The sequence below is a fragment of the Hippocampus comes genome, unplaced genomic scaffold, assembly GCF_001891065.2.
Source record: "Hippocampus comes isolate QL1 unplaced genomic scaffold, H_comes_QL1_v1.1 scaffold130, whole genome shotgun sequence".
Classification (NCBI taxonomy): Eukaryota; Metazoa; Chordata; class Actinopteri; order Syngnathiformes; family Syngnathidae; genus Hippocampus; species Hippocampus comes.
The window spans coordinates 581,318-598,575 of record NW_017842057.1 but is presented as its reverse complement, the minus strand read 5'-3'; the positions used below and the strand labels follow the sequence as shown (position 1 = coordinate 598,575).

Genomic DNA, 17,258 nt, shown 5'->3' with positions numbered 1-17,258 from the left:
CCCCCATCCCCCCCTCCCTCTCGGCCTTGGACTGATAAGCTGGGACTGTCTCCATCAGCAGACCTTGAAGCAGCTGCGGCCTGCCCTTATCATCAACGCCTTCATCGTTCCTCCTGGCTTTTCCCCGTGATGTGACTTGATCTGCTGTGCGCTGGATGGACTGGCAGCACGCCGGTCGGGCTGCGTCGCGCTCCCCCCCACCCCCTCCATCCGCACCCCCTCATCAAGTCACAGTTGCAACAAGTCACAAGACATGTTATGTCTTGTGACTTCTTGTTGCAACATGTTATTGCAATGTTGTTGCAACATGTTATGTCTTGTGACTTGTTGCAACTGTCATATGCTTGATGTGCAGGGAAATCTTTTTTTCTCCTAGACTTAAATTATCCTCAGAAGAGGACAGTTCGAGCATGTTTTTTTTCCCCCTCCTTCCCTAGTGTTTACTTTTCTCAACTAAGATCTCGGGGCGCTGTACATACGGCGAGTACCGACAGGCCCTTTGCACTGTATCCCATGTTCGTCTTTGTTTTTCATGTTTCTTGTGCAGAGCGTGCCTCTTAAGTCCAAATTACCCCATGGGGATGAATAAAGTTTGCTGAATCTGAATCACAAGAAATCAGTGGAACCTTCCAGTATCCCTTCAACAGAAGAGCAGATCCCACTGCATCCATACAATCCTCCATCCTGGTCAGTGGAAATGAATCACTCAGGTTCAGTCACAGCATTAACCTTTCTATAATCTGCGCAGAACCTGGATATCGTGATGTACTTTTTAGTCATATCACCGAGCCCGAACACAAACATAAGTGCCGATTACAAGAATATTGCAAACAAATCAGTAGCTTTACCACATCACTTTGTTCCATTCTTCGGGCAGTAGGGGAGGGACACCCTGAATTTGTTGCTAGCCAATCGCAGGGCAAACATAGACGAACAACCATTCGCGCTCACATTTATACCGAGGGACAATTTAGAGTGTTCCATTAACCTGCCATGCATGTTTTTGGAATTTGGGGGTAAACTGGAGTACCCACAGAAAACCCACACAGGCACAGGAAAAACATGCAAACTAAAGACATGCTATTACCAGTCGACCACCGTTGCCGCTTGATCAAGAAAAAAAAAATTGTAAATATTGATACTTGCTATTGGGCACTCTGGATCGAAATAGTCAATATTTTGTATTGATCCACCCATCTCTAATTGAGAGCGTGGGACTCGCATGTACATAAACAGCAAGAAGGAAGGAGAGTCGCATTTTCAAGATGGAACTGCAGTGTTTGAATTTTTCAAATTTTCAATCTATTTTGAATTTGTGTCAGCTAAAAACAAAAAATGTTAAGGTTTGTTGCCAACAGTCTTACCTATGTCACTTCAAAAAGCATTAAATGAAAGAAAAAAAGGATCTCAGGGCAATATGCCTTCAAAGTCACACCAGATTGGATGACTGCAGAAGGGCCCCTAATTTAATAGTTATATTTATAAACAATGTACATTATAAATGTTGGGTTTTGACATTCCATTAACAGTTACACATGTTAACTAAAAAATAAATTAGAAATATTGAAAATATTATTTTTGTTATGTGAAGTCTGGAATTATTATTACAGTATTGATTATGTTAAGTCCTGAAAAGACGTATTATTCCTTTTAATTAAAATAATTCTGGTCAGTCAAAAAGGTTGTCTTCATATCATTTTTAATAAAAACAAACTTACAGTCACAGTTAAAAACGCACCTCCAATTAAGTGGGAAAACAGCATCACTTTTTGTTACGCAGGGTAGTCGATATCTGCTGACTACAACGATCAAAGTATTGTAATCTAAGTTACTTTTTCAAGCAAGTCATCAGTAAAGTAACTATGTGACTTTTTAAATCAAGTAATCAAGAAAGGACCTGGGTTTTTCTTTCAAGGTAACTATCACTATTCTGTCCCCAGTGATTGTATTACAATGCAGTGCAGTGCCCCTCTTGGTGGAAGTAGTTAAAACCACCCAAAATTGCATTACAGTACAGTACAGTAAAGTGGCCCTACTGGCGGAAGTAGTTAAAACCACCAAAAAGTCAGTGAGGTAGCCATTTTGATTCATAACAGTGGAGAGGTGTGATCGCATCCACTTCCATCCTCTTTCGACAAGTTGAGGCACCATCTTTTTACTCTTCTGCCCTAACCATGCGCTCATGTTTCCAGAGGTTAGCAAAGCTTCACTATTCAAACGATTCAACAATGTACAGTGATCCCTCGCTAGTTCGCGGTTCGTTTATCGCGGCTTCGGTGCATCGCGGATTTTTTCAAACATATTCATTAAAAAAAAAAAGTTTTTTTTTGAAGTCTGCAAAAAGTCCACGAGAAGCAGTGAAAGTCATCAAAAACACAGTGAGTCACATAGAGCAACATACACAGTACATGTGGGGTTGGGGGGGTGAGAAGATGTAAAGCCATGTTGATTGGCTGTGCATCTTCTTTCTGTCTTACAGTGGGTTACTCTTTGATCTTTAATCGTGTCTTAAGTGTTGTTTACGATGCTGCTAGTGTGTGCGTGGGTGTGTGTGTGTTTGTGTATGTGGCTGAGAGAGAGAGAGAGAGAGAGAGAGAGAGAGAGAGAGAGAGAGAGAGAGAGAGAGAGAGAGAGAGAAGGCTTATAAGAAAAAAAAGCAGGTCTCTTCCATCCTTAATTGACTAATCATAAACACGTCTGCCATGGGATCCCTGGCCTGTGTGTGTGTGTGTGTGTGTGTGTGTGTTAGTGCGCTCTGCTCAAGCAAAGGCCCACGTGGGGCAATTATTATTATTATTTTTTTTTATGTATATGTTAATTGGTCGCTACTTCTCTGGACTTTCGTTTATCGAGGGTAGTTTTGGTCCCCATTAACCGTGATAAACGAGGGATTACTGTACCTAAAATCTCTCCCAAAGACAGTCGACGTCTTCAAGAGCTTGCAGACCTTCTTCTGGAAGTAGAAACTGCAAAGAACGAAGGTTACCTGCCTGGCCTCAGTTTCCTTGACTCAGCTAGAGGCATAAATTCAATTGTTGAGAAGCTTCCAAACAACCTCCAGGAAACATGGGTCATTCAAGGGACCAAATATAAGGTAGAGAACTTTGTCCAATTTCCACCATTCTCCTTTTTCGTAAACTTTGTGAACAGTTACACAGAAATGAAGATGGATACCAGTTTTGCCTTCCAAGGCTCCAAAACAGCACTCTTCAAAGATGATGAGAAACCTCCAATCATGCAGTGGAAGGGCAGGACTCCCATCTCGGTAACTATCACAACACCGCTTGAAAATTAAAAAGCAATTAATGAATTAATTAAAAAGTATTACAATACACTTCCAGAGGTTTGAAGGTTCCCATTTTCAGCCTGACTAATGATTGCTGATGTCTCATCTTTGTAAAGTCTTTGTCAGCTCTGTCCTTAGGGCTTCTGGTAGGTCATAGCAGATCCTGTTGACATCAAAACATGTTCTGTAAGGCAGCAGGTCCTCCACTTTTAATTTGTCGTTCTGGCCAGTCCACACTGTTAGAGAATACCTGCACACAACAAAAGTGTATAATCATTTTTGAGCACATCAATGGGCTATTAAAGCGTCACTTGTAATTCCTCAAGTATGATGGAAGCAGGCTTCCCCACTGTTGCTCAAGTAATTGATGGGACCCAGTTATTCTACCCTTACTCAGAGATCATGTTTACAATTTTGAGTATTATTAATAATAATAACAACAAAATAAAATGAATGTCCTTGTGTTCTTTCATCAAAAAGATAAAAGTACGAAAGCAAAGGATTTCTACATTTTAAAGAAAGAAAAATTTGACCTTTTGTGTGTGGGTTTTTTTTATTTTGTATTTATATTTTTTTATTTCATTTAAATGCCTGGCTTTCACACAAACACAAACCGGGGCGCACACGCTTCTAATATCAGGGTACATGTACTCGACAACAATTTTCACTGTTCTCTATGCAAGGGTGTCAAACTCAATCACACAGGGGCTGAAATTCAAAGCCGTGAACCAAACGACAGTCATGTATGTAACTATGTTTCTTTGAGTCCTGAATGACCGCCAGGGGGCAGTGCTGAAAGCATGGAATGCACCTTCTTGCAAGCCGAGGACGAGGATGAACATCAACAAACAGTCAGTAAACCCGGGTGACTCGGGGTGTATACATTTTTTTTTTTAAAGCCTGTGGCACCCGGAAGACAGTCTGCTACCTGGTTCATGACTCCTGGAAGATACACAGCCCGCAGGCTGGCCAGGCGGTGGGGCAGCCTACCTGACAAGGTGCTGGGAAGCCCGCAACAACCCGGCCGACCTTGTCCCCCCTTGGTGGTTTATGTGGAAACCTGCCGAAGTGTATCCGGATTGCACAAGCAAATGCTGTTCCCGCAGGCACACCAAAAAAATGGAACAGTGCCAAATGCGCTGCACATAGTTCCAGTACATTGATGTGCTCGGTCCTGTCACCCAAACCACTGACTCAAGCCAATCTGTGCTCGCCACATGTCAAAGCAGAACAGAGGTATCCCGGACCACCTGACAGTGCGCAGATCAGTCAGTCATCCAGGTACAGAAGCACCTTCATGCCTCTAGATTGCAGGGGACCGGCAGCAGCCTTCATGACCCATGAGTGAGAGGTTGAAAGGAAGCACCCGCCTGGAACTGCCACTGACGACCTCTGGAGGAAAAGCAGTGGAAACGTCCTGACAAAGCATGATGGGGACTTGAAAGTCAGCGTCCTTCAGGTCAATGGAAGTGAACCACTCTCCTCGGGCGACGATTAAGATGTTGGACAAAGGCAGCAAGTGAAAAGCCAATACGTTGAGCTAATAATGGAGACCCCTCAGGTCCGGGATTGGGCAAAACCTGGGTGTCTTTGACAAGAGGAAGAAACGGAAGTAGAAGCCTCCGGGGTACACATCCACAGCTTCGATGGCATCCTTGTTCAGCAGGGTGGCGAGCTCCTGGTCTCGCCCCAAGGCCTTCGCCGGGTCTCTGATGACGGTCACCATGACCCAGCTGGACACAGTGGCCTGGCGTCTGAACTGAATCCTGTATCCACGGGTCAAAGTGGAGATCTCAAGTAAGAGGAGCACAGTAAATGAGCTGCTGACAGGAAAAGTAAATGACAGCTAGAGCCAACGCCTCAAGCCCTATAACGAGAGGCAGGACCTGCAGGTTGGGACAGCCTAGAACACAGGTGTCGAAGTCCGGTCCTCGAGGGCCGGTGTCCTGCATGTTTTCCATCCCTCCCTGCTGCAACACACCTGATTCAAATGATCAAGATCACTATCAGGCTCCGATAGAGCTTGCTGATGAACTGATCATTTGGATCAGGTGTGTTGCAGCAGGGAGGGATGGAAAACATGCAGGACACCGGCCCTCGAGGACCGGACTTCGACACCTGTGGCCTAGAAGGTAGGCAGGCAGAGGAGTGAAAGTCGACCACAGGCCTCCGTGGTGGCCACTGGCCACCGAATGACCCAGTAGGGCAAAACTGCTGCAGAGGTTGAGAACGGTGAATAGCAGCGGTACCCCCGGCAACACGAGGGGAGACAAAGATCCTTGGAAGCCTCAAAAACTGTCTCCTGGTTTTGCAAGCCTGAACCAACCGTTCCACCGCCCCCCACTGCAGCCGAACCGAAAAGTTTCCCAGGAACCACAGGAACACTACAGAGAGCTCTTCTAAAGGGTTCTTATAAAAGCTGACTGCGCCAACCAAACTTGGCAACGTCAACGTGCCTGGACCAGGAAAGATTACCCACACCCGTGTTCCCCAGACAAGAAGGAAAACGCTTGTAGAGCCACGTAAAGCCAAGTAACACACAGACGTTCACCTTGGCGAACACAAACAAAGCCATCGCAGCCATAGGAGGGTGGGAAAGAAAAACGCAGCTCCGACCAAGTGATCACAGAGCACTCATAAGGGAAAAGCGAAAACCAGTGGCCTTCATGCAAAAAGGTTCTGAAAGACGGTCTTCCGCAGGCTTTTATAGGCTCTGTGTTACCTGAGATCACTAATGACGTTTGATGGTATCCATTTTCGTCTGGCGCTTCCGCAAAAGGTGTCTTGGGTGCTTTCAGCACTGCCCCATGGACGGACATCGAAGAACAGATTAATTGAAAAGAGTAAACACTATTTCCCAAATAAATTGAGAAAACTTGACTTAAGATGTTTACTTTGCATAAAAATGTCAAAATTATACAAATTCAAAATATGAACAAAAACCCCCTGAAAATATGAAAATGTAGCTTTACAGTTCATGTTAAATTCAAAGAATTATAAACAAACTCTTTTCGATTTTTGCAGCAACAAGACAATTCATTATCCAATATAAATGTCGCAAAAAGTCCTAAACAACAAAAATATTTTTGTTTTTAGCTGATACAAGTGTCCAAGTGTTTGTAGGCATTTTTGGGCTATCTATTGATAGTCACCTCCCTCAAAAGTCTGATTTTGGCAAAAGGAAAAATGAGTGAAGCAGTTATATTGTCAGCGTGACCATATTTGCTTTGATTCTCAGGACGTCTTGCAGGTGTTCATCCGTTGACTTCCATGTGATGTTTTGGTAAAATTTCTCTTGGAAAACAATTTTGGAGAAAGAATATCCTTGTGAACAAAAGTGCGTTGATGTCTGAACCATCTACACAGTTGCATGACTAATAGTGATGGAGCGACAGTTATTATAGTGCACGTACATAAAGGACACATTCATATGAGCTGTATTCCTGTGACGCTTCGCTGGGTAAAACGAAACCGTATCTGCACCGTGACTGATTGAATGAATCATCACATCCTCTTATCTACATTCACCTTTTCCACTTTGTACCACACTACTCACGTAAATCACAATGGGAGGCGCAGTTTGAGCCACCCACACAGTCTGTGGGCCAAAGAACACATTGCCTTGTTGTTCCACATGCTAAATAGATCAGGGGTGCCCAAACTTTTTGGACCTTAGATCGACTTTTCAATCAACCTCTCGGGATCGCCCCTTACCGCGCACACACACACACACACGCGCACACGCATGCCATGATGAGAAACAGCCTGACGCGGAGGCATGCGATGCACTTTTGCAGCCTGTTAAAACTCTCGTAGATCACACGTGCCGTTTTAAAGTGCTGCTCTGGGCCCTCTAGATTCTTATTCTTTGCCCGTGCCCTCGGTGAATTGTACACGAAGCAAACTCTGAATGAGAATAATGCCGATAAAATATATAGCGCAACAGGTCTGATCACAAGCTGCAATTACAGACTGCTGAGCGCTAACAACTTCCGGTGACGTAATCACGCGCCACCGTAGGTTAATGATTTACCTGCTTTATTTTATTTTAGTTTTTAAATATGTTTTTGTGAAAATGAGACTGATAGGATGATTAGGGTGCAGCGTGCATTAACACAAAAACTATATTACTAACATGTACAAAGACACACAAATGGTTGTTTTTTTTTCTCCTCGACAACGCTCGGATCTACTTCGGACCTGTCCTAGATCTACCGGTCGATCAGGATCGACGTAATGGGCACCCCTGAACTAGATGTTTGTCAAGGCTACATGTGGGCAAAGTGTCTGTGCCTACTTTATTTCAACACCAAACAGGTAATACCAGTTTGCACCATTGCATTGCAAAGGTGACATTAGACTCAACTCATCGTCATCCGCATAAATCTGGCAAATTATTAAGGAATGACTGATTTAATCATTTTTTCCACAGTGGAATGATAACACAACACACAATTTCAATAGTATTGACATTTGACTATTCTTCTCCGCAGAATCGGTCGAACCCATTTCTAGTACTTGTTTTTCGAGCACTGTCCCCGCTTTTTAAGCATAGTCTATCGACATACTTAAAATAGGATTGAGGTCGGCATTTTGGGAATACCATTCCAGAAGCTGCTTCATGCATTCCAAAACCAGTTTTAAGATGTGTTTGGGATCACCGTTGGTTGGAACATTCAACTCTGTTCTGTCAAAAGCGTTGATGGTTGGTTCTTGGACATTCGCACCCAAAAGAAGGACAATTACCTCGACTGTTAAAACTCAGACACCATTGGTATTCCAAACAGATGACCCAAAACACACATTAACCCGTTCAGGGACAGCGGTTTCTGCAGTGGACAGCTTATCATGTTATCAGGTTACAGGGTGCATGAAAGGGTTAAGAAGAGTTTTGAAATGGATACTACTGGATAGAATTAAGCTTCTCAAATGGCCTAACCTCAATGGGTTTTATTTGGAAAAAGGTAAAAAAATCATCGGCATCCTGTACAAAACCAAGGATGTGCTGCATAAGAAGACATTACCGGTATATACATTATATTGTTCATTATTATAACCATAATGACATACTGTGTGGAAATAGGGGAAACGCCTATAAAAAGGAAGCACGTTACAGCTAATACCCAATTTCATCTCTGACACAGGGACAGTCGTGTTAAGAAGCTAGCATTAGCACACACATGCTACCGTGTGTGTTTGATGTAATGCAATGCCCATTTAGTACGCCAATATATTGTCGTGTCTACTTATGGATGACGGGAGCATTAGTAAGTGGTACTTGATCATCTGAAAAGAAGCACGTTGTGAATGATGCCCGATTTCATTTCTGACAGGTCGTGTCTGGAAGCTAGCCCGAGTTAGCACACACGTTATGGCGTGTGTTTGATATAACATTGTCAGACAATGTCCTGGTTGGGACGCCAACATAACCCAGTTCGTTACAATATACGAATATATAGTGCTTAAAAAAGAAAAAAAATTATCTTCCCCCTAATCTATAACTTTTTTTTTTGTATCAGTTGCATACTACCTTTTGATTGTGTAGGTCAATTTACTACTTTTAAATTATGCATACAATGAAGAAAAACAAAACATTTTGGATACAATTTAAATACACAGTTTATTGTAGAGTTTTCTTAATAGTTTTTGGGTCCATTTTAAAATCCACTGATCATTTACAGCAAAAAAAAAAAAAAAAAAAATTAAGGCCACAGTATTGCCTTAAATTTAACTTGCTCCATCATTTATAATCATGTCAGGAAAGCTCTAGAGTTTAATCAAAGTTGAATGTACTCTCACCTTAATTGTCTATTATTAATTTGTATATACCTAAAAGTATTCATGCTGTCTAATGCTATGCCGCGTTTTGCATATGATTCGATTAGTCGGCTACCGCTAACTGCACTACTGTTGATGATACGCCGACTCGCAAAATAATCATTTGTGGCAGCCCTAATCTCAAGTGACTATTTAATAAACATTACAACAACAACAAATGAAGTGTGCGTGAGAGCCAGTCACCTGTCCGACTGTTGCAGCAGCCATGTGAGCTCAGAGACAGACTGGGACAAAAGGGCCGCCCGGACTGGGAAGGTGACAAGATGTTCCAGGCTTTGACATATGTTCTGCATCTCATGCACCATTTCCCAACTGTAACCTGAAAAAGATTACAGTATTTATGTTATGCAAGGGATGCCACGAACCAATCTTTTTAAAATCAATTATGGCATTGATTATTCCATCAATTCCTTGTGTAATCGACCCCGCAATCCGGATCAGAAAATGGATGGATGGATTTGCCACAATAATCACACCACTTTACACCCACACTCGATCACTGTTTAATGATGGATAGAACAATCAATGCTAAGCTAATTTAGCTAAGCTTTAACATGCACCGAGACAAGTTTAACCGGTAACAACAATTTAATGTTTACATATTGTCACATTATGGCGTTATTAAGAGGTGGATTAGATCACTAAATGCCCATTGAAGCCTCAGCTCCAAAACCCATTGCCCGCCCGCCATTGAGATAGATGGATAGACGTTAAACTCAACTCAACTGTATCCTCTTCAATTTGTCTTAATTATACCCTGACCAAATTTTTTTAGATTAATTTGACCTCTTTTTTTTGTTACTAGCCCCAATCTTTTATTTTTGTGAAGTCCAAGTCATTTTGCCACTTAGTTTTTTTTGTTTCTCAAGCTACATCAAAATTGTTCAAGTGCTTAACTGTTCAATCTTCCAAAAAACACATTAAAATGACTTGTTTACAACGCCCTTGACTGCCTGTGAGAAAGTGCAAGCCAAACTTGCAAGAATATTGCGGCATTGAAACGCCAATGAATGTAAAAAAAAAATCCATTGACTGAAAATGAATAAAAAATACATCAAACATCATATAAAGTACACGTGAGGAAAGGCTACACGGTGAATATTTGTTCTGCTTATATGACCTATTTCTGATAAATATCAGCCTCCAATGTCATAGTAGGCAATATAAAAGTCGTGCAAATATGCATACCATAAATCCAAACAGCCAAGAGACTAGCACTAACCAGGTAGAGACATTTTTTTAGGAATCCTGCTGTATGGGAGTGGTATTATCCACTAGTACGAAAAATATATGTACTTCGGAGAGTCAATGAGGAAAAGTGGGTGATAAGCTTTCATTTTTTTCCTCCCTTTTTGTAATGTAGCTGACTTCCAAAATGGGAGCGGTACGGGAGGACACATTTCTTGTGGGAGCGGGATGGGAGAGGATTGTAAATCTCCTCCCGTGTCACCCTCTAATGCACACTCACCTGGATTATCTATCCCTGCAGTCCACTTTGTGGTCCAGCCAAGGGAGAGTACAATGTTAGTGGGAAGAGTCTTTACAGCAGCCAGGAATGCGTGAGGCTCCAATGGTTTGGTCTGACTTCCGGGTCCTGGAAGGACGTCAGCATTGATCCACACAGGAGAGGTCATTTGAGCCAGTGCTTCCTTCAACAGGGCTACAGAAATAGACACCGCCTCCTGGCTGTTAGGAAGGACCAAAATGGGTTAGAAATAGCATCATGTCAGCTCTCACCACTTTGAAAGAACGTCATCTGATTATGTCTCACCTCTTGAAGTCGAGTTTGATCCCCTTGTCATGCAACTTGACACATTCAAGCCATTCCTTCAGTGTTATATCACTGTCAGTGTCAGGAGGGTGGCCCATGATAGGCTCCTTAGGGTCATGGCCTCTTACGATTATGTCAGCCTCAATCATATGAGCGGTACCTGAGAGAAAAAGGAGGTTGGATTATTGGCAATAAGCCAATAAGTTATTGCCCGTGCAGGAGAATATCTATATCTATATATATATATATATATAGAGAGAGAGAGAGAGAGAGAGAGAGAGAGAGAGAGAGAGCGAGAGCGAGAGCGAGAGAGAGAGAGAGAGAGATGTCTATATGGATATGTTGCATGTAGTTGTTTGAGGGTTGTGAGGCAGCCTTCAGAATGAAGAGGCTTTGATGCATCACTTCAGAATGAAGAGGCTTTGATGCATCACATTTAAGATAAGATAGGAACAAAATAAGATAAGATAACCTTTATTTGTCCCACACTGGGGAAATTTGCAGTCAACAGCAGCAAAATTGGGGGGGGGGGATAAAGTGTTTCATTGCACAAAATAAATGTTTCAGAAAAGAACTGTACACGGTTCAATATAAGTGCAATATAAAATAAAGCATTAGCAATATATTTGTAGAATAAAAATAATAAATTAGCAATAGCATAGAAAAACACTGCGTAAGGTGGCTGTTCTATTTACAATGGTTACAGGTTTTCACATATGTTTATTCAGCAGCCTGACAGCAATCGGTAGGAATGAGCAATCACATACAGACAGCAGAGTGAAAATTACTTTCGTTTCAGGTATTATTCGAATTAGTATTGCGATAATCAAATCGTACATTTTATGGAGCGAGTATGTCTGGTGTTTTCACTGTTGTCAGATAATAAATGGAGGATGGAATGATTACAGAACGGAAGTTTGAGGTGTTAAAAGCAGCCACTCCCGGACATTGACCCCAAACTCTTAAAATACACGGCGTGAGTTTGCTGTAATTCGTAAACAGAAAACATACGTCTCACCTTGAAGAGCCTTGGCCAGTTTGCTCCTACTGTTCACTCCGTGTGACCATCTCACTTCAGCAGCGTCTTTCTTTTGTATCTGACCCTGAAAATACTCCACCAGCTGTTCACACATCTTTTGACAGCATATTATACCGTTAAATTAAATTCGAGCTGCTTATGAACATTGTTTTAGGACGATTCCACTGGCTACGCACGACTGACATGAGACACAAAAATAAGGACATACGTAAGATAAGTATCACATTCATAATAATGACCGTGCTGCATACATTTCGCCCGTGGAATAATAAGTTACTATGATATCGTCTTTGCTGGTTAAACGTTCAAAGACCTCACACGTCCCTCCTCGCTCTCCCGAATGATTCAGTCCTACCGGAAGACGGAAAGAGATAAGCGTCAAAAAGCGTTCGGAAATCTCACAGCACCCTGTTTTTTTTTTTGTTTTTGTTTTTTTGCGTGATTGTGCCACTCCGACCGTACGGAAATTCAGGGCGTTTTTTCAGGTTTATTTAGGTATACAAGTCAAGTTAAATCAAGTCAACTTTATTGTCAAATTTGCTCTATGTGCAACATGCCTGTACAGCACAGATGAAATTTCTTTCCTCTCAACCACATGAGAGAGAGCAAAAAAGAAATAAATCAATGCATTCAATTCAACTGATTCTATCTATTTCCGGTGGCTTTATGCTTTTATTTAACATTCATGTAAATGCCAAATACGTTTATGAAACTGAAAATAAAAAGGGTTAGATTTTGTTACATTCTTTCTTGTGGATGAACCTTACCACATATAAAATTCGATTTGTAGAGATCTCCTTATTCTTCTTTGGACGAGTGAGATAAAATTTTAGTTATATGTAATAGTTGTATGATTTCTTCATAATGAGGCAGGAAAAGATGCGATCATAGGAGGTTTACAGCCTTCCAGAAAAATTGGATAATTGGACAAGCGAAAAACATGGTCAGTAGTTTCATTGTCATTGTTTCAGAAAGATCATGTAATGTCTTCAATAATAAAGTGTGATATCAGTAATTTTTAGTATGGGTAAATATTATTCATAATTTTAAAATGTATTTCCTTCATTTTGGGGGTATTGGAAGATTCAAATAGATAGTTCTTAACTTGTTTAGTGTAGCCTCATCAAAGTTGCGTTGAATATTATTTTTATTTTGTTTTTTATGAAATATTATTTTTGGAAGACAGAGATGGGGGCACAAATTGCTGTGGAAGGGCAATTAAGAATTTATTACAGTTACAACTTGATGGCCTGAAATTACGTTTGCAGCTAAAATGATCATAAATCAATAAGGCACCATTGTCATCCATAAGGTGTGACAAAGACCATGTTCCCCTCAAACCAATCCTCGAAAAATGATCTCTGTGTAATATAAAATGTATTATTATTATTATTATTATGATTATTATTATTATTATTAAATGTACCGATATTAGCGTGGCACAGTGATCGAGTTGTTTGCACGTCTGCCACACAATGCAGAGGTCGCGGATTCGATTCTGGTTCCATCCTCCCTGTGTTTCTGAGTCATTTCTGTGACAAGCACACACACTCCTCCTTCCATTTTCTAAAATTCCTGTTCATGGCCCAGTTATGTCAGGCTTCATGCATCCTGCTCACACATTGCGTTACGAAATGCTGAGAACGGCCCAGGTTGTGCTTTCTGGGAATTTTGGAACAGCGTTATCAGACTGATACGAGCCCTGCTGGCATTTAAAAAGATCGAAGTTCTGACAGAGGTGAGAAACAAGACACTAAGAACACAGGTAAGATGAAGGCAAGCACCTTGTCACACTGCCTGCTTTTACCACTGTTACTATTGCTTATTACTGGTACTACTTTGACAACTAAAACAGGGGTCCCAACCACCGGTCCGCAGGGCATTTGGTACCGGGCCGCACAGAAAGAACTTGCCTTAATTCCGTTTTATTTATCTCGGAATACGAAATATGTTTTATTTTGAAAAATTACCGGATTCTCCGTTACATCCGTCTGTGTCACGCTTGCCACAAATCAAGCCACACTTCTCCGTCACGTGACCCATTACACTAAAAACAAAACGCCGGAGCTGGCAAAATTAGTAAAAAAACTGCTGGAGATCGCAAATGACGGCGGCCTTAAAAGTACGTTCGAGACAACTGGATTAAAGTTATGGCTGAATACTCTGAGATCGCCACAATAGCACTGTTGCTATTTCCGACATCCTACCTGTGTGAGGTGGGGGTTTTCTGCAGCAACGGCGACTAAAACAAAATTACGAAGTAGACTGGACATAAACCACACACTTGAGGTGTCATTGTCTCCTATTACCCCGAGATGGGACCGTCTGGTTGCAGAAAATCAAGCTCGGGGCTGTGGTGAGTCGTCATTTTCATGCACTTTGAATTTGCGTTGTGTCGTATTTTGAAGGCATTAAACATTGCCATAGCGATCAGTGTTGCGGCCAGATTAGACGCTCCTTGTGTTTATTGTTATATTTTGAAAACACCACAGTTTTCATGCAGCTCATACCATATTATTTTGTTGTATTATTTCTGCCACACCTGAAAATATTGTCTGACATAAACCAGTCCGTGGGGCAAAAAAGGTTGGGGACCCCTTGAACTAAAACACAAGTGTGATTCATTTTATTTGTGAAATAATGTATCTTGAGGTGGCCAGTGGTTAGCGTGTCGACCTCACAGTGAAGAGCTCGTGGGTTCGATCCCGGCCTCGGCCTTCCTGTGTGGAGTTTGCATGTTCTCCCCGTGTCTGTTCTCCAGGTAATCCGGTTTCATCCCACATTCCAAAAACATGCATGGCAGACTGATTGAACACTCTAAATTGTCCCTAGGTGTGAGTGTGAGCATGGATGGTTGTTCGTCTGTGTGTGTGCCCTGCGATTGGCTGGCAACCGGTTCAGGGTGTCCCTGCCTGCTGCCCGAAGACAGCTGGGATAGGCTCCAGCCCGCGCCGCCACCCTTGTGAGGATAAAGCAGTTCGGAAAATGAATGGATGGATGTATCTCGATTTAAAAAAAAAAAGATAAATTGGGGAAATCAAAATCTCAAATTAAATATTTATAATCTACACACTGAGTTGAAGATTAAATCGAACCATCAGTGTGATTTGGAAGATTGGTGTTCTGATTACGAAGAAACTTAATAGGCTTACTTTTCAAAGGTGTACTCATTTCTGGAGAGAAGTGTTGGTAACCAAACACAATTTCAGAGTTATTTATATGTTGAATTTTCAGTCATTGCGCGAGATAAGTTCGAGTTGATGTACATGCAAAAGAGTATCTTCTTGAAATCTTAATGTCATGCTTTTTACACATTCAATTATAATCATAACAGTCATCATTCTAAAAAAGAAACATTAATTTACTCCTCCTCTCCTTCCTACCACTAATATGCGATTCTCCATTCACCTTCACAGTCATGGCCTCAAGTCTGTCCCTCCTTCTTCTGGTGCTATGTGCTCTGCCTGTGGCGCAGGCTCAGCTCAGGGTGTTTAACTTGCGTGCCAGTGGCCTCCCCTCTGACATTTTGGGGATCACAGATGGCTACGTCAAGGTGTTTTGTGGCTCCGCCACTCTGGGCAAAACAGCGGTCCGGAAGGACACCGTTAACCCTTGGTGGGAGGAGGAGTTCTCCTATTTCAAGGCCCAGGAGCGTGACGTCTTGAGGCTTGAGGTTTATGACAGGGATTTGATCTTTGACGACCAGCTGGGAGTGTGCCAGAGACAGATCCGACCTGGAACCCACGAGCACGACTGCTTCCTGACGAAAGGTGGCACCCTCCATTATGCCTACACCCTCGAGCAACACAATTAATAAGCATTGAAGATGGGATTCTTTTGCAAGTTTGCATCCTTCCCATAGAGGACTTCTGAAGAAAGGATGCTGTGGATATTTGACTGCAGTCATTCACAAATCCTGGTTTACCAACAAATACACAATATTATTGGTTTTTCTGCTGTTGTCAATGCTGTCAAACAGAAATAAAGTCTGGTTCAACAGTCAAATGACGTCATGTGATTGCACGATCAAATGGCAACGGTGACACAATGGCACACAATGAGCATTTCCTACTTTGCAAAGTTCAATGAACTCAGAAATAACACTGAGAGCTAGGTACCATATTTCTGTGATTGCAATGTAATTTTACAGCTCCAACTTGTTGCTGATTGTGTTCACTCAAGTATAGCTACTTAATCAGAAGAGCAAACTTACAAATACCCATTCATTAATCAGCAATATCGAGGCATGCCATCACTGGCACACCAAAACACAAAAGTGAACTCTTAAAATAAGAAAGGTGGCAGGTGATGTGGTCAAAGGTGACAGGTTAACACTTTGAGCTTAGTATGACGCAGCATGGTGGGCGACTGGTTAGCACGCCTGCCACCCAGTGCAGAGCTGCAGGTTTCTGATTCTGGGTCCGGCCTCCTGTGTGGAGTTTGCATGTTCTTTCTCTGGGTACTCTGATTTCCTCCCACATGGTAGGTTGACTGGACACTCTAAATTGTCCTGAGGTGTGAGTGTGAGCATGGATGCTTGTTTGTCTCTGTATGCGCTGCGATTGGCTGGCAACCAGTTCAGGGTTTGCCCCGCCTACTGCCCAAAGACAGCTGGGGTAGGCTACAGCACGAGATACCCTTGTGAGGATAGGCAGATCAGATAACGGATGGTTTATATGACATCACAAATTACCAAGGTAGTTATAAACAAGTTAGTTTTATTATAACTTCTGTGTCTTGCTAGTTGCTACTTTGTTAAAACTTACTAGGACAACTTTGCTTCAACTTTATTTTAGCTTGCTTGCAAGAAACTAGTCATGTCAATAAAATTAGTAAGTATAGTTAGCTTCATTATAACTTGCTAGGAACTAGTGTGACCATTGTTCTTGAAGCCGGCACAAGCTGCGAGATGGTTAGTTGGCTTCATTATTTGATAGATTTTTAGTTTTGTGACTGGAATGGATGCCAGCTTGTCTGGGCTCATATTCAAATAACATCCATCCATCCCTCCATTTTCTGAACCGCTTTATCCTCACAAGGGTTGTGGGGCGTGTTGGAGCCTATTCCAGGTGTCTTTGGGCAGTAGGCAGGGGACACCCTGAACTGGTTGGCAGCCAATCGCAGGGCACACAGAGACGAACAACCATCCGCAATCACACCGATGGACAATTTAGACTAGAGGATTCAATCAGCCTGCCATACATGTTTTTGGAATGTGGGAGGAAACCGGGATACCCGGATAAAACCCACGAAAGCACAAAGAGAACTATCAAATAACAAATGTGTTTTTTTGTTTTTTCTTATATCTTCTGTCCACGTGTGGA

The 17,258-nt window shown here is 42.1% G+C and overlaps 2 protein-coding genes and 1 long non-coding RNA gene across 6 annotated transcripts; 2 read left to right on the top strand and 1 right to left on the bottom strand.

The window, feature by feature from the left end:
- Positions 1-1,652: 1,652 nt before the first annotated feature.
- Positions 1,653-12,299, bottom strand: fam151b (family with sequence similarity 151 member B). Of its 3 annotated transcripts, none has more exons than XR_002167154.1 (6): positions 11,914-12,299; positions 10,896-11,055; positions 10,593-10,810; positions 9,308-9,443; positions 3,336-3,536; positions 1,653-1,665 (listed from the first exon to the last, which is right to left on the bottom strand). XR_002167154.1 is itself a non-coding variant. In XM_019860997.1 (6 exons), exons 3-6 carry the CDS (start codon positions 11,042-11,044, stop codon positions 3,389-3,391), a joined length of 651 nt encoding a protein of 216 aa, XP_019716556.1. In that variant the 5' UTR covers positions 11,045-11,055; positions 11,733-11,764; positions 11,914-12,016; the 3' UTR covers positions 3,301-3,388. The 3 variants fall into 3 exon arrangements, 2 of the variants coding, with proteins under 2 accessions (XP_019716556.1, XP_019716555.1); XM_019860997.1 differs by lacking the exon at positions 1,653-1,665 and adding an exon at positions 11,733-11,764 and having other exon boundaries at positions 3,301-3,536; positions 11,914-12,016; XM_019860996.1 differs by lacking the exon at positions 1,653-1,665 and having other exon boundaries at positions 3,301-3,536.
- On the top strand, positions 2,259-2,787 carry LOC109510589 (uncharacterized). Its single transcript, XR_002167155.1, has 2 exons — positions 2,259-2,541; positions 2,575-2,787. It is a non-coding gene; the product is annotated as an uncharacterized LOC109510589 (long non-coding RNA).
- Positions 12,300-13,610: 1,311 nt separating the features above from the next.
- On the top strand, positions 13,611-15,939 carry LOC109510515 (C2 domain-containing protein At1g53590-like). 2 transcript variants are annotated; one of them, XM_019860863.1, is made up of 2 exons: positions 13,611-13,699; positions 15,351-15,939. In XM_019860863.1, exon 2 carries the CDS (start codon positions 15,353-15,355, stop codon positions 15,746-15,748), a length of 396 nt encoding a protein of 131 aa, XP_019716422.1. In that variant the 5' UTR covers positions 13,611-13,699; positions 15,351-15,352; the 3' UTR covers positions 15,749-15,939. The 2 variants fall into 2 exon arrangements, with proteins under 2 accessions (XP_019716422.1, XP_019716424.1); XM_019860865.1 differs by lacking the exon at positions 13,611-13,699 and adding an exon at positions 14,674-14,695.
- The last annotated feature ends 1,319 nt before the right edge of the window (positions 15,940-17,258 follow it).